The 20,027-nt window shown below is 37.0% G+C and overlaps 1 protein-coding gene across 1 annotated transcript in view; it reads right to left on the bottom strand.

Annotated features, from left to right (window-relative positions):
* Nucleotides 1-20,027, bottom strand: part of CFTR (CF transmembrane conductance regulator) — a 183,019-nt gene that overhangs the window by 99,397 nt on the left and 63,595 nt on the right. Inside the window, exons 10-11 of the mRNA XM_079785504.1 lie at nucleotides 14,230-14,412; nucleotides 9,908-10,099 (exon numbers count right to left, since the gene is read on the bottom strand). Coding sequence (XP_079641630.1) covers nucleotides 9,908-10,099; nucleotides 14,230-14,412 — 375 coding nt within the window. The remainder of the gene's footprint in view (nucleotides 1-9,907; nucleotides 10,100-14,229; nucleotides 14,413-20,027) is intronic.

Raw genomic sequence — 20,027 nt, forward strand, 5'->3', positions numbered from 1 at the left:
AGGATTTCATAAACTTCTAAACACAACATCTTCGTTATCCCCCTCCAGTTTGCGTATTGTGCTAGATGAAGCTCTAAGACACAGTTTTGATTATGGCACTTTCCCAATAAAGAAAAGCTACCATGGACCCATTTGCTCTCCTCCCAGGGTACTTTTCTGCTCCCACTTAGCATCATGCTCCCTGACTCCTCTGTAGCCCGCGTGCTGTAGGAGAACTGGATTGTACCAGTTCTATGAAACGTGAAAGTGAAGTACAGCACTTCTGTCTTTCCGCATCCTTTGGCTATGTTTTTATTGCTGGCATGTGGGGAGGCAGAAACCATGATCTGACTGTCCTCTGGCAGCGCAGCTCTCACCCTGTACCCCTTCCTTTCCGTACTCCAGCCTTGCTGCATTACTCGAGCTCCCACAATCGTGCCATGTTGTCTCTTGGCTCCAGGCTCATTTTATTCTCCATCTTAGCCACATGCAACTGACTGTAGATTCCTGAATATACAATGTTCCCTCTGGGCTTCAGGCCTTATATATTCTATTCTCTTTCTGGAATGTTCTCTCTCCCTAGTCTTCACTCAAATGATTCTTACTCATTTGTCATCTCTCACCTTAGTTGTCACTTCCTCCAGGGATACCATGTCTGACCTTTCAAGTCCAGATTAAGTGTCACTGCTCTGTACTCTCATATAAGGATCTTGTATTGCCCAATATCATAGGGTGTATCAAACTGCACTGGTTCTCACTTGTTCATCTCCAATAGAATAAAAACTTCGAGGACAGGGATTTTTATCTTGCTTATTAATAATTCCAAGAGTTTGGCAAAGTCCCTAGTTCAATGCTTGCACTCACAAATATTTATTAAATAAATATATTTAAATACCTTTTACCCCAAGATATCTGTAAGTCAAAAGTTCACTGCAGATAGGCACCCTTGTTATACTTGCAGACAGCATACAGAGTGCTTAACACAGTACTGTGTCCATAGTAGAAACTTCAAAATATTTGTTGAAATCAATTTTTTTTAATTTATAAAATTTGAATCAAGGGTAACTAAACCTTCTAAATAAAAATTAGGTATTGTAGTTTTGGTTTTGCAACATATTAATGATAACACAATGGTCATTTCAAAGGCTATTTTGTTTAGAGAGCACTTACGCTCATAATTTTTAGAAAAGAAAGAAAAAAGTTTCCTTTCCTGTAAAGGTTATTATGAACATTACCAAGTTCTAAGGTTCTATTAAAATATAAGTGTAAAACCTTCTCCTGATCTTGTTTAGTTAGCCATCACAAAACAAGATGGGAAACTCCATCTTTTGCAGGGTCCAGAATCTCAGTTCTTCCAGAGGGATGAAACACCAGGCATGTATGTAATGATACAGCATGCCTTACACCTTTGGAAAACAATGATTTTTTTGTTGTTTCTTTTTTTATATATAAAGGTATGGTTTAAATACCTTAATTTCATTATCTATTCATAAACTAGCTGGATCCAGTTATAATTAAATTTTTATACTACTGTTCTGTTGATTTGCCCAAACTTACTAAGAGAGACAGTCTTAGGGCTATTTTTGGTTTTAGAAATGTAAGAAAACCTTTTGTTTTCCAAAAGTGTAAGGCATGCTGTATCACTAATTATTTGTTAATAATTAGTTCCAGAATTGTAATTTTAATTCCTAAAACCTAGCTCATACTTTTAGGATTTAGCACACATTCTTTTGACTGCAAACTCTAGGCAAAGTTGTGACTAGATAACTAGAAAGTGAAAATTCCAAGTGCTTAGCACAGCCTTGCTGATGTGCTTGCTCAATCAACTTTAGCTACTAATTATTTTTTAAGTTACAAGGTTCAAATTAAATGAAATAACAGTTTTGTTCAGGAAACGCCATGCTATTTCTATTGGGTTCCAGTTCAATAGTCTCATAAAAAAATGCACTTGCTTCATATTACAGTAAACGAACGGCAATCTTTTCAAACTTAATTACCTATCAGTAGCAAATTGCAGGTGGTTCAGGTACAGTCACTTAGTGTGGTTTATTCTGGTTTAGGGGACATAGTTCAATGAGTTTCAAATATTTGTATTAGATGTCCGTTGTCTTGGCTACTATTGAATGCAAATGTTAATTCCTATGGCACCTTTTTATTTACAGATCTCCCAACTGAACATTCCTGAATTCTCCTGCAATGGTAGATTGGTCATCTAAAGGTTAAACCCCGTTCAATGCAGGTTATTTTGGCCAGATCTGGAAATCCAGAGGTCAAAATTTAAATTAAATTCATTCAGCTTGTAGTATCTGTCTGATGGAATTTATTTTCCAGAACAGTCATCAACTTATTTCTTTTCTTGCTTCCCTCCCAAGTTTTTCAAACTTCTTGCCAATATCCCTCCTAAGTTTTTTTTTCTTTTAGTAACTTCTTGCCAACTTCCCTCCCAATTTTTTCTCCTACTGTCTTAAATTTGAAACCTGCCAAGCAGAGGTGAAATAGACAACACAGATTTTAGTTCTTCAACTTACACACTAAATGTTTTTATTACAATGCCTATGTAATGACTGCCATGACAAATAATGTGCCCATTTTGCAGTTACAAAAGGATCTCAACAACTTTGTGGAAACCAAATACATATCCTAAGCCCCTGACCTCTCACGCCCCCGTCTCTCATCATGCACTATTATAAACGCTAGTTACTTCTCCAAACCCAGGTACTTTCATAAGAGACTGACTGGCTGAATAAAAGCAGTTCAAATTCTTGTTATTCAAACACTGGCCTGCCTAGAATTTTCTTGCTGTCAGCTGTGGGGTTGTATGGTAGGATGAGGAATCAGTGAAGTGCAAAAGAGGTAGTATTCTGGGAATAAAAAAGGCAAAAGAGCAGTGAAGTCCATCACTCTTTCAGTAAGAAAATATGATTCTAATCTCCTAAAGAGATAAGTGAGTTAACAAGGGCCTAATTATGTTGATTTCTCTTTTTAAGCTAGCAAAGTCTCTAATGCTACTTATAAAAGTTACAAATATTCATTTTCGGTTCTTATAAGTGTATTTCTAATAGCACATGATCTCACTCATCTAGGGGAAATAATGAACAACATAGACTGATGAACAAGAACAGACCCAGAAACAAGGAGGCATGGATCAGACTGTCGGGCCTCAGAGGGAGGGTAGGGGAGGGTGGGGGTAAAGGGGAGAGATCAACCAAAGGACTTGTGTGCAAGCATATGAGCCTAACCAGCGGTTAAGGGCAACAGGGGCGTGGGGGCATGTGTGGGGAGGGGTGTGGGATGGGGATGGGGGGATGAGGACAAATATGTGATACCTTAATCAATAAAGAAATTAAAAGTTACAAATATTTAGGACTCTAAGGATAGCCTGGGTGTGTGGAAAGAAAAAAAAAGTGGGGGGGAGGATAAGTTAATAGGCACAGGGCTATAAAATGGTATTTAAAAAGCAGTGATCAATTTCCCTAGGAATCCATTCTATTGTCATCTAGATCCAAAGTAGGATATATAAGCAAGACATGGAGATGTTCCTAAAAGAGGACTGAAGGGGAAGAAACTGAACATGGCTTGCTCGCTCACGTTTGCACATCGCAGGTTATTCTGGCAGCACGGAACTCTCTCCATGCCCTTCCCTGTGATAACGCCTTGGAGCTGTCCCGCTGAGTGAATAGTTTTCAACAAACTGAAATCAGAAAACTATGTGAAATATGTTGTGCGTGCTTCTTCCTCTCCCAGCACATGTACATCTACCTGCCCACTCCTATGACACCAAGCGTCGTTATATACGCAAGTGCTCTCTAGATATTAGAGATGAACAAACACACCAAAACGAGGAAGGAAATCTTCCATTCTCATCTCCAGTTCCAAGTCTAGGTGTAGTACATGAAGAAACAGATCAACTTTGGCAGTCAAAATGAAAACATTGCATCAGGAGTATTTGTATTTGGTGATAGGGGCCACAAACAGAATGTGAAGGATGCTTTTGCTGGCAACAGCCGGAGGTATTTCATGTTTCTATGCTCAGAACTCTGCCACACTTTAAAAAAAATAAAGCTTTCATGCTGGGAGGTTCTCACTGGCCTTTTTCAAAGATGTGAACACTTGCTTAACAATAATCACAACAGAAATACGAAAGCTGGAAACTCTCAAGTCTCTGAAAATAGAAGAAGCTTAATTCTGACTGTGAACTTGGTCGAGCACTTCTGATTACTTTTATTTGTCACTCCCAGGAATAATATGCTGTTATGTAATTGTCTCCTCAGACTTTTAGATTGTGAGGCTCAGAAAAGAACAGTTTCTGAGTCAAATTCTTGCAACTGACATGCCTACTTCCAAATATTTCTGAAATAGTTATTGAATAAGAATTTACCCTTCTGCACATCAACGTGCTAGGTGAAGTATGCCAAAAATAAATGTTTTAGCATGGCTGTTCTCAAGGAATTCACCATGTAGTTTGGTAGATAACAACATATGAAACCTTCAGGAAAGAGAACAGAACAGCATATAGTCATGTACTCATTATATTCACTACAGTTGCCAGTTTAAAGTACAGGAATTTTAGGAACAGCTGAGTATTTTTGCCTATTATGAGATGCTTAAAAGGTCTAAATCAGAAGCAAAAGTCAGCAGGACAGATAACAGCAGGAGCTCAGGGGTAGTTAGAAATGAAACGCTAAGTGGTTTACTTGATATCTTAAAAAACGGAGTTCAACATCGTTATTAATAATTTTTTGTTGGAGCCCATTAGTGGTGGTCTCCACGGACACTTTGCTAGTGATGCCTGTGCTCCTTCTGCCTTAATGAGATATCTCAGTTCTATGTGGTCCAGCTCCACGTCCTTCTTTCCCAGACCCATAGCATTTCTACCCACCCCTCTTTCCAATGTCTGCTATGCAAGGAATCCTTAATGTTAAACCCATTTCTCTTCTCTCCTAATCTCTTGAGAAAAAAACTCACTCTTCTCTGAAGGCCCATTTTTCCTGATTCCCTTTCCTATAAATGCAAATATTAAGTATATGAATATGACTTTCCTTACATTCTTTTCTCCTCATGTCCATCATAATCATTATCTGGATTACTGAAATAGCTTTCTACAATGTCCCTCCTTCTGTCAGAGTAGCAAATACTACTACTACTACTACTACTACTACTACTACTACTACTACTACTACCACCTTCTATGTGCCAGAATCATACAGAAAACCCTACAAAGTGGATAATGTTATCCCCACACTGCAGAGGACAAAACTCAGTATTCAGCAAAGGTAAGTAACTTTCTTTAGTAACCCAGCTCTGTCAGATTTCAAAATCTATGTTCTTTCTGCTATCTCACAAAGCTTCAAATCATGTCCACCTTAATTCTGCACCTCATGCCACACCCGAAGTGATATATCACACGTGCAAAGCTGATTGCATCATTCCCTAATTAAAGCTCTCCAAGAACAAATTCCTGAGACCAATGTACAAGGCTCCCAAGACATGGCCCTCCAGCTTCTTTCCTCCCCACCACTGTCCCCAGTTACACTCTGGTTCTGTCAAGAGACTTGTGGTTCCCTGTACTGAACAAGTGGCTTTATGTTCTGTTTTCCTGCTCACACATTTTTATCTGTCCAGAACTCCTTTTCCGTCTTTATTCATCCTTCAGCTTGTCTACTTTTGCAAGAAAGCTTCCCTGAATGGTCCAGGCAGGTGGAAAGCCCTCAACCAAGCTTTCATACTGCCCTGAGAGTACCTCTATCCCAACACCTGCTATATTATATGGAAATAGTCTCTTTATGGATGGTTTCCTCCAGCCAGCCCATACGTTCTTTGAGGAAAGGGATAGGAAAGTTTTCACCTTGTACTCCCTTGCTCCCACCAGTGAACAGTGACTGGCAGAAGATAACCACTACGTACTGCTTCGGCATCTGAAAGGAACATGGAAAATGGAATCACCTCCCAACCCCATTGCCACGTTCTGGAGCTTGGAACCAAAGCCTACATTCCAAACCCTCATCATCTTATGCCATCTGTTTTCTCCCACAGAATACTCCAGCTTTCGTTGACTGGGTCATAAAGACCAACTACCATATTTATAGATGACCACTTTTATAACTTCCTCTTATAACTACTTTTGTCAACATCAAAATTCATGCTGATGACTTTTCATGGTTTTTTGGTTTCATGGTTCTCCTTCTTAATTATACCAACCTCTACCTTGTTTCCAAGGTAGAGGTTGGTATAATTAACTCTCAGACACATTAACTTATGTAAGGCTCTCTAGCAGTATGCTCCACCTCAAAAGATAGAACAGACTGATGGTTGCCAGAAGAGAGGGGGGTTAGGGGACTGGGTAAAAAAGATGAAGGGATTAAGAAGTACAAATAGCAGTTACAAAATAGTCACAGAAATGTAAAGTACAGTATAGGGAATACAGTCAATAATGTAATAACTAAGTATAGTCCCAGATGGGTACTGGAAATATCAGGGGAACACTGTCAAGTATATGATTGTCTAATCACTATGTTGTACACATGAAACTAATATAAAATAAGATTGAGTGTAAACTATACTAATTGAAAAATAAAATTTTAAAAGTAAAATAAAAATACTAGTAAAAAAAGTTGGTAGAAATGAGCTACTAGTCACTGAACGGTTAATTTGCACTAGATACTGTATTAGGCACCTTATATGTATTTCATTTTCTTTTCTCAGTAATCTAGTGACCATTTACTCATCAATCTCCCAATTCTTCCCATCAACTTAACCTTCTCTCCACTGGAATCTCTAATAAAAATGTGACTACGAGACCATAATTTTTACCCTTGCCACCACTGGAATTCCAGAATGAATCATTCCATTGGAGGGCATTAGCCTTGAGCTTCCTGTGGAGGTTATTTTTTACATTAGGCAGGCATCGATTCCCACGCTTCTTCCTTTGCACCTAAAGAAATGCCTCTTTCTTTTTCTATTAGATTATATCTTTATTGACACGTCTCTTTCTCTACTGGCCCATGAACCTCTGAAGTATATGGATCTTGTTCTATTTACATTTTCATAAAACACAGCAAGACTCAATAAATGTTTTCAAAATAAAGATATTGTCTTCTTGAAGTTTAAAGGTTTATCTAGGCACAAAAGACCTTATATTGTATGATTCTATTTATGTAAAATATCCAGAATAGAAAAATTTTAGAGACTGAAGATTGCTTAAGGCCGGGTAGAGGAGGTATGAAGAAATAAAAATTTATTGCAAATGGTTTCTTTTAAAGGATTTGAAAATATGATATTGGTGCAGCCACTATGGAAAATAATATGGAATGTACTAAAAAAAATTTACAATGGAACTACTGTTTGACCCAGTGATTCCACTTCTAGGAATATATCCTAAGAAGCTCTAAACACCAATCAGAAGGAATGTATGCACCCCTATGTTCATAGCAGCACTATTTACAACAGCTAAGATCTGGAAACAGCCCAAGTGCCCATCAGTAGATGAGTGGATAAAAAATCCGTGGTACATTTACACAATGGAATAGTATGTAGCTGTGAAAACAAGTTTCTTACCCTTTGCAACAGCATGGATGGACCTGGAAAATATTATGCTGAATGAAATAAGTCAGTCAGAGACAGACAAATATCATATGATTCTACTTATAAGTGGAACCTAATGAGCATAATAAACTGACAAACAAAATAGGTCTCAAGGCATGGAACAGATTGACATATCTCAGGGGGTGTGGGGGTGAGTGGGAGACAGGAAGAGATTAACCAAAGACTTATATACACATATGTATAACAAATTGTCACAGACAACAGTATGGTGAAGGCCTAGGGTGGGGAAGGGGCTGGGAAGAGGAGGGTAAAGGGGGTGGCAGGAATTGGACAACATCTATAATACTGTCAACAATAAGAAGAAGAAAAAAGAAAATGTGGTGATGGCTGTAAAGCCATGTGAGTATAGTAAAAAACGGATTTATACACTTTAAAAATAATGTTAAGGCTGGCCATGGAATCAGAAAAGAATAACATGATCTTCCTCTTATCCTCTTTCTTTCATTATTTTAACAACTTTATGGAGATATTTTTCACATACCATACAACCACTCATTAAAACTATGAATCCTTTAGAAAATGGCCCATGTCTTACTCACATGACATTCCCAAGACCTAGCACAGTATTCAGAATTTAGTGTATGCTCATATGAATGAGGGACCGCTACCCTTGAATTTATTAGTAGTAATTAACTATGCCATATTTGGGTTAAATATATGTTTACTTGGGAGAATCAAGTCACCATGATAATATTATTTCTATGGGAAAGGTATATTCAAAGTAAAATATAAGCCTACCAGAAACTTCCAACACCTTTCCACTAATAAATAAGTCCCATCATTTATCTTGCAAGGCACTACCACTCCTACATCCCAGTCCCCTCCTAGATAAATATGTGTGTTCCCTAGAAACACTCAGACTTTTTATAACAAATCTACTGAGGGTTCCAACCTCCAGGTTGTGAAATACAACTCCTGGAAGAAGGGCTTTTGAGGAATGAAGAATATCTTCTTCAAAGTAAATCCAATACTTTTTCAGGAGAGCTCTTATTTTCATTATGCTTTCAGAGTGTATGAAAAATAAGAGACTGGGACTTTTAAAAACTGTTAAGTGAGTCATTATATACATAGAGAGCCATTTATACAAACAAGCAGCCCTCTATTATAAAAATTGCAGTTCTAGCTATTCTGCAATTAGTCATGTTCTATTTTCCATGCACTGTATTTTGTTTTATTTTATTCACACTGCAATTTTTTTCATTAATGGTGACAATGTAATCAACTAGTGTCGAATGCCATCTATCATTCTGAAAACCTCATGATATATTCTCTGTAATCATTTACATCAATAATTATTGAAGCCCCAATCATATAATTTATGTATCAAACAACACAACATCCACATACTGATTTCACTTGAAATGCTTTCAATGCAGATTTAGCCCATTCCCCAATATTGTTATGAAATGAGCCAATAGCATCATCTTCATTTAGCTAGAGATTATGTTGAAGGCTAAACAATAAGATAAAAATCACAATTTTATCTCTAATTCTCTACAGGCAGGACAATGCTCATTCCATTAGACTATGATGTAATTAAAATAATTAAAATCCTCTTACATAAATTTGAAATATCTTTTTAAAAAGCATGCAATTGAGGACATTTTCTCATTAATGAGTGAACAAAATTCTCATCATTTCATAAAGAGTTTTTGTTCTAACTAAACAAGTCCATCATTTTAAAAATAAAGTCTATCTTCTCTATGTTTTTGTAAGTTTCTTAAAACAAGGTTCAGCCCAGCCTGTGTGCCTCAGTGGTTGAACATTGACCCATGAACCAAGAGGTCATGGTTCAATTCCCAGTCAGGGTACATGCCTGGGTTTGTGGGCTCAAACCCCAGTAAAGGGAGTGCAGGAGGCAGCCAATCGATGATATTTCTCTCTCTCATTGATGTTTCTATCTATCCCTCACTCTCCTCTCCCTCTAAAAATCAATAAAAACATATTAAAAAAAATAAGGTTCACATATTTTCTTAATTGACTTACTCAAAGTTGTTTACCTATAGCAGTGGTCAGCAAACCGAGATATGCGGCTCTTTGGCCCCTTGAGTTTTTAGCAAAGGCCAGCTTAGGAGTACCCTAATTAAGTTAATAACAATGTACCTACCTATATAGCTTAAGTTTAAAAAATTTGGCTCTCAAAAGAAATTTCAATCGTTGTACTGTTGACATTTGGTTCTGTTGACTAATGAGTTCGCCGACCACTGACCTATAGTGATAACATAACATATAGAGACTGACTGGTCAAATAGGGAGCTAAATTTATCATTTAAGTAGTTTGAAGGTCTCATATGCATAATCAGAAATTTTGCACATAATTACTTACCTCTTCTAGTTGGCATGCTTTGATGACACTCCTATATCTATACTCATCATAAGAAACACCAAAGATAATGTTTTCTTTAATGGTGCCCGGCATGATCCATGAAAACTGAGAGCAGAATGAAATTCTTCCACTGTGCTTAATTTTACCCTCAGAAGGCTCCAGTTCTCCCATAATCATCATCAGAAGTGAAGTCTAGAAATGAAACCATTATTAAGTTAAATCATTTGATCAAATCACTCTCAAGATGCTCTTGCCACCAACTGTTACCCTAAGTAGAGATATCTATTCTAATTTTAAAAGATTCTATAATTATTCATTCAATTCAGAATTTATTAAGCACTTCCTATTTGGGGTACACTGCTAGTGAACTAAAAAAAAATAGAAGACCAAAGATGTAACAAAAAGTTATTATTATAATTATAATCACTAGAAAAAAACACACCTCTCCAACCTCTAAAACTTGGGATGCCCTTAGCCTCACATGTTTGGCCCCTTTCACTCCCGCACCCACCAACCCATGCCTTTCCTGTAAAATTCAACAGATTGTTCCATACTTCTATGTCTTGGATCTATATTGTTCACCGGTTTATTTTGTTCATTAGATTCCACATATATGTAAGAGCATGGGACACGTTTTTTTCTAATGGGTTGTTTGTATGTTACCTTTTGATTTTAAGATCACTTTATTTAGAGAGAGATTATTCCTTTGTGTGATATAAATTGCAAATATTTACTTTAGTGTGACATTTTTTACTTCTGTTTTCCATGCACAAGTGGTTCGTTTTGTTGGTGTGTTGTTTTTTAAGCGATTAATAGCTTTTATTTTATGGCTTCTGGACCTTGAGTTATAAAGGCTTTCTTCCTCCATGGTATTTTTTTTTTCTTTTCCTTTAGGCATCCTCCAGTGTTTACTTTAAGCATTTTATAGTCTTATTTTTGTACTTGTTCTCTGATCTATTTCAAACTCATCAGGTCTATGATGTGAGATATGGATTCAATTTTTTTGTTTGCTCTCCAGGTGGCTGTCCAGTTGTCCAACACCATTTTTTGAATAGCCCATCTTTCTTCGCTGTCAAATACTCATTACCTTATGCATTTGGATCTACTTTTGTAGCTTTAATTCTGCTACACTGGTTCATCTGTTTATTTATGTACCAGTAATTCAACTTGGACCATTATAATTTAATATAATATCAATATCATTAAATTATATCATTTCCAGGTTAAACATACAAATATATATGCAGACATACATACTTATATATTTATGTACATATATGTAAGTAAAAATATAATTTATATATTTATACATAGTAATATTTTGGTATTTTGAGAGATATGAAGTAAAATGAAAGCATCATTAAATATATATAAATGTATAAAAATACAAAAAAATAATAAATCTTTGAAGATATTGTATTTTATTTAAAAAGTAAGCAAAAGCTGGAGCTAATTGCTTATTCTACACCTCTAATGCTCAGTGTTTATGACCAAGCTAAAGCTTAGTGCCAGAGCACAGCCAGGAAAAAGGATGGAGACTATGAGGTGTCATGGGTTATCAGCAAGGCCACAGAGCTATTTCAGTTGTGGTAGAGACAGTAGAACGGAAAAATCCCCACGCCCTGTGGGAGATGTGGCAAGCCAGCCTTCAGTCAAGAGTACCCAGTGGTGCAGATTCTTATACTAATTTCACTTAATTAAAATAATTCAAGGATGTTTCCTAAATGAAAGATGCCTAATGTAGATTAGAACAAAAAAACCATACCATTTTCTCAAAGACGTTTAATTAAATAAATGTGTAGCTCTGATTTACATCTCTGATTTGATTACTTTATGTCCTTTAAATTTATTTCCTAAAGAGATCAAGTGTTTCATCATTATCTGAATGATAGCTCATATTCTTAAAGATCACTATAAAGTCTTCTCTTCTGACAATGAGGTTTGAACCTTTACCTATTTTTGCTTTCTAACCTACAACAAAAGAAAGTAGCGGGGTGGGGAGGGCGGGAGGCTGACCAGCACTGAATAACTTAACATTCTTATGTATTTTCTTCAAAAAACTATCCCACTTAAAAATTTTCCCTCATAATAAATCATATGTAAATCTGAGTCCATTCTCCAAAATTCTTTTTTATTAAATTTATTGGGATGACATTAATAAGGTCCTTTAGGTTTCAAGTGTACATTTCTATGATACATGATTTGTATACCAAATTGTGTGCCCACCACCCAGTCAAAACATCTTCTGTGACCATATATTTGCCTCCCTTTACCCTTTATTATAGCCCCACCCCCTTCCCTCTGGTAACCACCATATTGTTGTCTGAGTTTCAGTTTTATATCCCACATATGGGTGAAATCATATGGTTCATAGCTTTTTCCTACTGACTTATTTTACTTAGCATAATATTCTCAAGGTCCACCCATGTTCCCAAATGGCAGTATTTCATCTTTCCTTCTTTATCTAATCCTCTATTGAGGTTGTCTCCATGTCTTGGCCACTGTGAATAATGTTGCAATGAACATAGGAGGGCATATATCTTTGTAATAAATGTTTTAGAGTTTTTCCGGTAGATCCCCAACAAAGAGATTACTGGGTCATATGATGACTCTATTCTTAATTTTCTGAGGAACCGCCACACTGCTTTCCATAGTGGTTGTACCAGTTTACACTCCCACCTGCAGTGAATGAGGATTCCTTTTTCTCCATAGCCTCTCCAACACTTGTTATGACCTATCTTGTTGAGAATAGCTATTCTAACAGGTGATAGCTGGTATCTCATTGTAGCTTTTATTTGCATTTCCCTAGTAGCTAGTGAAGTTGAATATTTCTGTTGATCATTTATATGTCTTCTCAGAGAGGTTTCTGTTCAGGTCCTCTGCCCATTTATTAATTGGATTATTTGGCGTTGAGTTGTATGAATTCTTTATATAGTTTGGATACTAATCCCTAGTTGGAGCTGTTGTTTGCAAATATCATCTCCCATTCAGTTGATTGCCTTTTGTTTTGTTGATCAGTTCTTTTGCTGGGCAGAAGCTTTTTAGTTTGATATAGTCCCAGTCATTTGTTTTTGCTTTTACTTTACTTGCCTTGGGAGTCAAATTCATAAAATGCTCTCTCCAACCAAGGTCCATAAGTTTAGTACCTATTTTTTTCTATATAATTTATTGTTTCAGATCTTATATTTAGGTCTTTGATGCATTTTTAATTAATTTTTTCACATGGTGATAAACTGTCATCTAGTTTCATTCATTTGCATGTGACTTTCCAATTTTCCCAGCACCATTTATTGAAGAGGCTTTCTTTTCTCCATTGTGTGTTTTTGGATCCTTTGTCAAAAATTACTTGCCCATATACATGTGGTTCTATTTCTGGGTTGTCAATTGTGTTTCATTGGTCTGTGTGTCTGTTTTTCTGCCAATACCATGCTGTTTTGATTATTGTAGCTCTGTAGTATAATTTGAAGTCAGGTAGTGTGAGACTTCTGGCTTCATTCTTTTTTCTCAGGATTGCTTTGGCTATTCGGAGTCTTTTGTGATCCCATACAAATCTGGAAATTGTTTTTTTCTATTTCTTTAAAATATGCCATTGAGATTTTGATGAGTGCTGCAATAAATCTGTATATTGTTTTGGGTAACAAGGCCATATTAACTATGTTGATTCTTCTAACCTATGAACACAGAATATATTTCCATTTCATTATGCTTTGCAATTTTCAGTATCTAGGTCCTTCATACCCTTTGTTAAGTTTATTACTAAGTATTTTATTCTTTTGGTTGCATTTGCAAAAGGAATTGTTTTTGTTTGTTTTCTTTTTTCATTTCTCTTTCTGAAGTTTCATTGTTAGTATATAGGAAGGCAGTGGATTTTTGCACATTGATTTTGTATCCTGTGACTTTATTGTATTTGTTTCAAAATTCTAATGTCAAAAAATGCCTGTATGGTTACATGGGTAAATTCTAAGCCATGATTTTCCTGGACAAGTTCTGAAAAAAATGTGTGTGCCACAGACTGGTAAAAATTGATGGTTCATTTGTTCAATAAAGTTACTGAATGCCCACCTTGTACAAGACACTGCACTGAGAGCTTTACAAAACTGAAAGATGTAGAGAAAGTCACTGGTAATAATAGGAAGAAATAAAGGCTAGAGGATATTATCAGTGGAATAATTTATATTATAAGAAACTATATCTAAGCATTATCCTAATACCAATGTAAACAATTCTTCAAAATATCTTTTTACACTACAGAGAAACTAGAAAAAAAAAGAAGAAATGCAGGCCAAGTTAAGAACTTAATGATAAAGAATAACATAAACTACCTTGCCTGCTCCAGTAGATCCAGCAACTGCCAACAGCTGTCCTCTTTCTATCTTGAAATTGATATCTTTCAGGACAGGAGTACCAAGAAGTGAGATGTTACTGAAGAAGACGCTGTTATCACCATTGCAAATGTTTCTAGTATTATAGTTTTGTTTTGCATTCTCAAATAATTCCCCAAATCCCTGTTAAGAAAAAAACAGAAATTTTAAAAAGTCAGCTTTCCAGATATTTTCAATAGCTATTTATTTTATGTATGATGAGTTTGAAAAGCATATGGCCCATGATCCATACATTATAGCACATAATTATATAGCCCATCATTTCTAGAGCACATGATCCAAAACAGTTGAAATGATAATTATGGCATTTAATAATAACCATTTTAATTTCTTAAATTATTGCTAGACATCAAATTAATTTAAATATGCCTACTTATCTATATAAGTATTTATATATACACCTTCTCCTGTAGGTTGGGTACATAAACATTATCATTTAATCCTCAGCATAATCCTAATATATAAAAACCCAGGGTCCGTAATGACCAACCGAAGGCTCCACCAAACACCAGAAGTCAGTCCTGCAGTAGATGCAGGTGCAGTGACCCAGCACTGACTGCTGAGAGGGCTGTGGATCAGACCCGGAGAGAGGCCCGAAGAGAGAGGCAGGGTCTGATCCGCAGCCTCTGTGGCAGCTGTTGATCAGCCGTTGCCTCTCTCTTTCTCTCTGAGCTTTGCCAGCAGCCATGCCTCTGTTTCTCTCCAGGCCTCCCTGGGGGCTGCTGATCAGCCCTGCTTCTCTGATCAGGCCCGGAGATAGGCCTGGAGATGCTGACTGGCATAGAAACTGACCAATCAAGAACCAAATCTGAGTGAACTGTGAGGAGCCAATGGTTGCCTAGGAGGCGGAGCTTTTGATGCTGATTGGCATAGAAACAGACCAATCAGAACCAAATTGGCTGGTAGGAGCGGGCAGTTGGGGGCGATCAGGCAGGCAGAGGCAGTTGGGGGTGAGATCAGGCCGGCAGGGGAGGGTTGTTGGGGGTGAGATCAGGCCAGCAGGGGAGAGCAGTTGGGGGCAACCAGGCCAGCAGGGGAGGGCAGTTGGGAGCAAGGTCAGGTAGGCAGGGGAGGGCAGTTGGGGCGATCAGGCAGGCAGAGGCAGTTGGGGGCGAGATTAGGCCAGCAGGGGAGAGCAGTTGGGGGCGAGATCAGGTCAGCAGGAGAGGGCAGTTAGGGGCAATCAGGCAGGCAGTCAGGCAGGTGAGTGGTTAGGAGCCAGCGTTCCCAGATTGCGAGAGGGATGTCTGCCAGTTTAGGCCCGACAACCAGCAGTCAGACATCCCTCAAGGGGTCCCTGATTGGAGAGGGTGCAGGCTGGGCTGAGGGAACCCCCCCTCCGTGCATGAATTTCATGCACCGGGCCACTAGTAATAATATATGTGCCAAGATTTGACAATCCCTTTCTTTCAAAGTTGTAGACTGTGATTCAGAGAGGTTAAATGGCAAAAGTCACATAACTAATAGGCTACAGTGGAATTACAGCCCAAATCTGACTTCTGCTCTATCATGTTAGTAGGACCTTCCTCTGAAAATCTCAAATTATTTCTTTAAGTAGTTATTATTAAACATAAACATGCCCTGGCAAGTGTTGCCTCATGGTTAGAGTGTCGGCTTGCACACAGAAGGGAGGCAAGTTTGATTCCTGGTCAAGGGCACATCCCAGTTCCAGAGGGCAACCAATCCACATGTCTCTCTCACATCGATTTTTCAATCTCTCTCTTTCTCTGTCCTCTCCCCCATGCGGAAGGCAGTTCCTCTCCGCCCTGCGGAAGGAAGTTCCCCTCCCTCTAAAATCAGTGGATAAAATATTCTCAGGTGATGATTAGCAAAAAGCAAACATCAACGAAAACCATAAAGGTGACAATATTGCCAGATTATTTGAATGAATTCCATTTACACAAGAAGGCAATTGTGTCTTACCTAGCTTAGAATAGATTTCAGAAAGGAGTTGGAGGATAAGGGATTTTAATTAACTATTTATTTGATTGCTTATTTAATTTTTAATAATTTAATAAATTAATACACATTAACTATCTTCATTTTTTAAATCTTTATTGTTGAAAGTATTACATATGTCCCCCTTTTCCCCCCATTGACCTCTTCTAGCCTGCCCCCACCCATTTTAAAGTAAAGTTATACTTTTTGAGATAAAGTCAACTGATTGGCTTGACAATGAGAACTGACTACATAAATTTATTTATCTTCCATAAATTGAATACATTGAAAGTGCAGCTCCCAAGTTTTGACAAAAATCCATTTAACACGCATACAATAAACAGGAATGACATCTTTTGCCACCACTTAAACTTATGTTGAAAAATTTATAAGCCAACTTAAAAATGTGTCAGAGGTTCATAGTTTTTCAAAATCCTTTTACATTTGAAGATTGCTGCTTTGAGTCCTTATGTTATAGATGGCTAATGGCCCCTCAGTCATCAGACAACTAAAAGCAAAGCTTTTAAGAAATAAGCAATTAAGGTGTTAAAAAATGAGCCCTAGCCCTAGCCAGTTTGGCTCAGTGGATAGAGCGTCCGCCTGGAGACTGAAGGTCCCTGGTTTGATTTCGGTCAAGGGCACACGCCCAGGCTGTGGGCTTAATCCCCAATAGGGGGCGTGCAGGAGGCAGCTGGTTAATGATTCTGTCTCATCAGTGATCTTTCTCTCTTTCTCTCTCCCTCTCCCTTCCTCTCTGAATTCAATAAAAATATATATTTTTTAAAAGGTAGAGCCCTGGCTGGTTTGATTGAGTTGGTTGGGCATCTTCCTGTGTACCATAAAGTTGACAGTTTGATTCTTGGTCAGGGCACGCACTTGGGTTGCAGGCTTGTTCCCTGGTAGGAGGCGTGCAGGAAGCAGCCAATTGATATTTTGCTTTCACATTGATGTTTCGCTCTCTCCCTCTCCCTTCCTCTCTCTCTAAAAATCAATTTTTAAAAGTGTTAAAAAATGATACAAAGCTATTTGTTATTCCCTTATTTATTTATTTATCAAATAGATTAAACGTATTGAGTATCACCTCTGTATTAAAGATAACTTCAAAGAATCCCACATGGGAGACTAACATGAATAAATATTAATATTGCAATGTGCTTAGTGCTACAACTGAAAATCATACCAAGTCCGATGGGAGTACATTAGAAGGAGCAACCGACTCAGCCTGGAGCTTGACCAAGTAAATGATCTACACACTAGGCTATAAAGGATGTAAGTGGGACTTCACAAGACCAAGGAATAGTATATGTATTCTAGGAAGATGGATCTGTATGCACAATTATTTATGCTTAAAAGAACAAACTATGTGTCAGGAATGATAAGTGGCTGGGTCAGATACATATGACAAGATGACAAAGGCTGTGCTTGGTAAAGTGGGCAGTACAGGCTGTTAAGGAGATTGTGTGGCATGCTTAGAAGGACTTTTATCCAGTAAGATAGACTCGGACCAATGGCAGGTTATTGTTCATAATAACTTTGATTTCTAATTACAGAAGTAAGATACTAATTTCAGGAAATTTGGAAAATATAGAAAAGTGGAAAGAAGAAAGAAGAAATTACCTATAGCACTACTACTGAGAAAAAAACTTTATTTAACATTTCAACTGATATCCCTCCACTTTTACATATAATATAAATGTACATAATATATAAAACCATATATAATTTTTACATTAATAAAAATTGTATATAAAGTTTGTGACCTGCTTTTCTAACTTAAAACAAATGATAAAAATTTTCATATACCATTAGCATTCTTCTAAATATATTTTGGTTGCAGGATAGTATCCAAGAGTATGTATAAATTATATATATGTACTTTGCTACAAATGTGGAGTACATTTTTTTTAGTATAAATTTTGACAAGTGAACTTTCCAAAGAGAACTTGACAAGTGAACTTTCCCAAGTCCTTTGGAAAGTAGTTCAAAATTTTCCTCCATCAATATATGATAGTGCTAGTTTTTCAAAAACCCTTATCAACACTGTTGCTTTTGTTATTGTTTTGTCCTCTTTTATAGTTTTCTAAGTGAAAATGGAATCTCACTATCAGAGCTTAGCCTTATTTATTTGCTCCCTAGTAAGGCTGAACACTCACCATATTTATGAACCCTATATAGCTGTGAATGGAATGGTTTTGATAGTCTTTGTATTAATCTCACTTTTTGTTTCATCTTCTCAACTAGCTAAGTCATGGTTGACAAGCCATTATAACATTCTGAGCTTCTGTCTCCTGAGCTATTGAGGGTATTGATGAGGTAATATATATAAAGTTGTTTTGTCTATAGTAAAGCAATAGTCACTCTTTAACAAAATCAGAGGCAATGTGATGAGTGGAAAAGGGCTCTGCAGTCAGAGAAACCTAAGCTGATCTTCTAGCTCCACCCTATCTAGTTGTATAACCTTGTTCTAGTAACTTAAACTTTTCTAAGTCTCAGCTTCCAACACATAAATAGAAAGTCTACCTACTCATAGGTTTGGAGTGAGAAAGGAGTCATATATAACTCATCAGGGACTTACCTCCTGGATAACTGGGTCAATGATGATGTCATCAGAGGAGAAAAAGGATACACTGGAAACTTGGGGAGTGATAAATGTGAAGGGCTCGAGGAGCATGTAGAAAATTTGGAAATACATACATGAAGCTCAGGAAAGTGGGGCCAGAGATTTGCATTTAAGAGTCATTAACTTCTTGTCCTCAAGGGTGAGCCTGGGGAGGTCACCCACAGAGAGCAGGAAATGCTAGGAGACATAGGTGGAGACTCAGTGGCCCATCACTACTGAAATAGCAGGCAGGGATGACTAGAATTCACAGTTGAGGATACAGTATTGTGGAAAGTGAGGATACAGACAGATAGGAGTCAATGGTTCAGTGAAAGGGTTGTAGATGGTGACATTTGGGTCTAAAATCTGGCTTCAGCTCTTGACAGTTGTGTGAACTAAGCCAGGTCCCTTCACCTTTCTAAGCCTCCATTTCCTTATCATTGAAATGAAAATGTTAATATTACTAAGTCATAGGACTATTATGAGAATTAAAGGAGACAACACATACTTTTAGGAGAGTGAAACTGAGGACTTTTGTCTAAGAGTAGGAAAGCAGTTGTTTGAAAACAGTTGTGAAAATGTCAAATGTATTTTTCCTTCATATCTAGAAGGGCATTTGAAATTTCTAAAACAAAAAATATCAATCTGATCCACACACTTTTCCACAAACAACTTCGCTAGTCAGATAAAGAATTATTCTCTTGACCAGAATCCTAATAAAAGATAGTTTTAGGTAAAGTGGAAAAAAAAGAATTATTCTCTTACCTATATCTTAAAACATGAAGTAAAGTGAAGCTCTGGTGACCATGTTGCTTATAAAACAAATTTAAGATATTGTATAGTACGTAGAAATAGAACATTGGTTTAATAACTCCTATCTTTACACAGATATTAGTGAGAAAAAATAGGAACTCAACAGGGTTTCTCAATAATCAGATATTGTTTTATGAGAGGCTGAAAATCATTGATAATATATTTTCTGACTTTGAGAAATATGAGTATTGTTTAATAATAAATTAAAATAAGCACAAATCATAGAAAACCATACATGGGTAGAGATCTCATACATCTTTATGTTGACTAGAGTCTGTAAAGCACTTGGACTGGAACTTGAGATCAGATAAGGTAGAATTTATTGAGGAATTATTATGTGCATGGTATTCTACTGGAGACTTTACATAAGTCTGTCAGGTGAATATTA

Source organism: Cnephaeus nilssonii (assembly GCF_951640355.1).
Source record: "Cnephaeus nilssonii genome assembly, chromosome: 12".
Classification (NCBI taxonomy): domain Eukaryota; kingdom Metazoa; phylum Chordata; class Mammalia; order Chiroptera; family Vespertilionidae; genus Cnephaeus; species Cnephaeus nilssonii.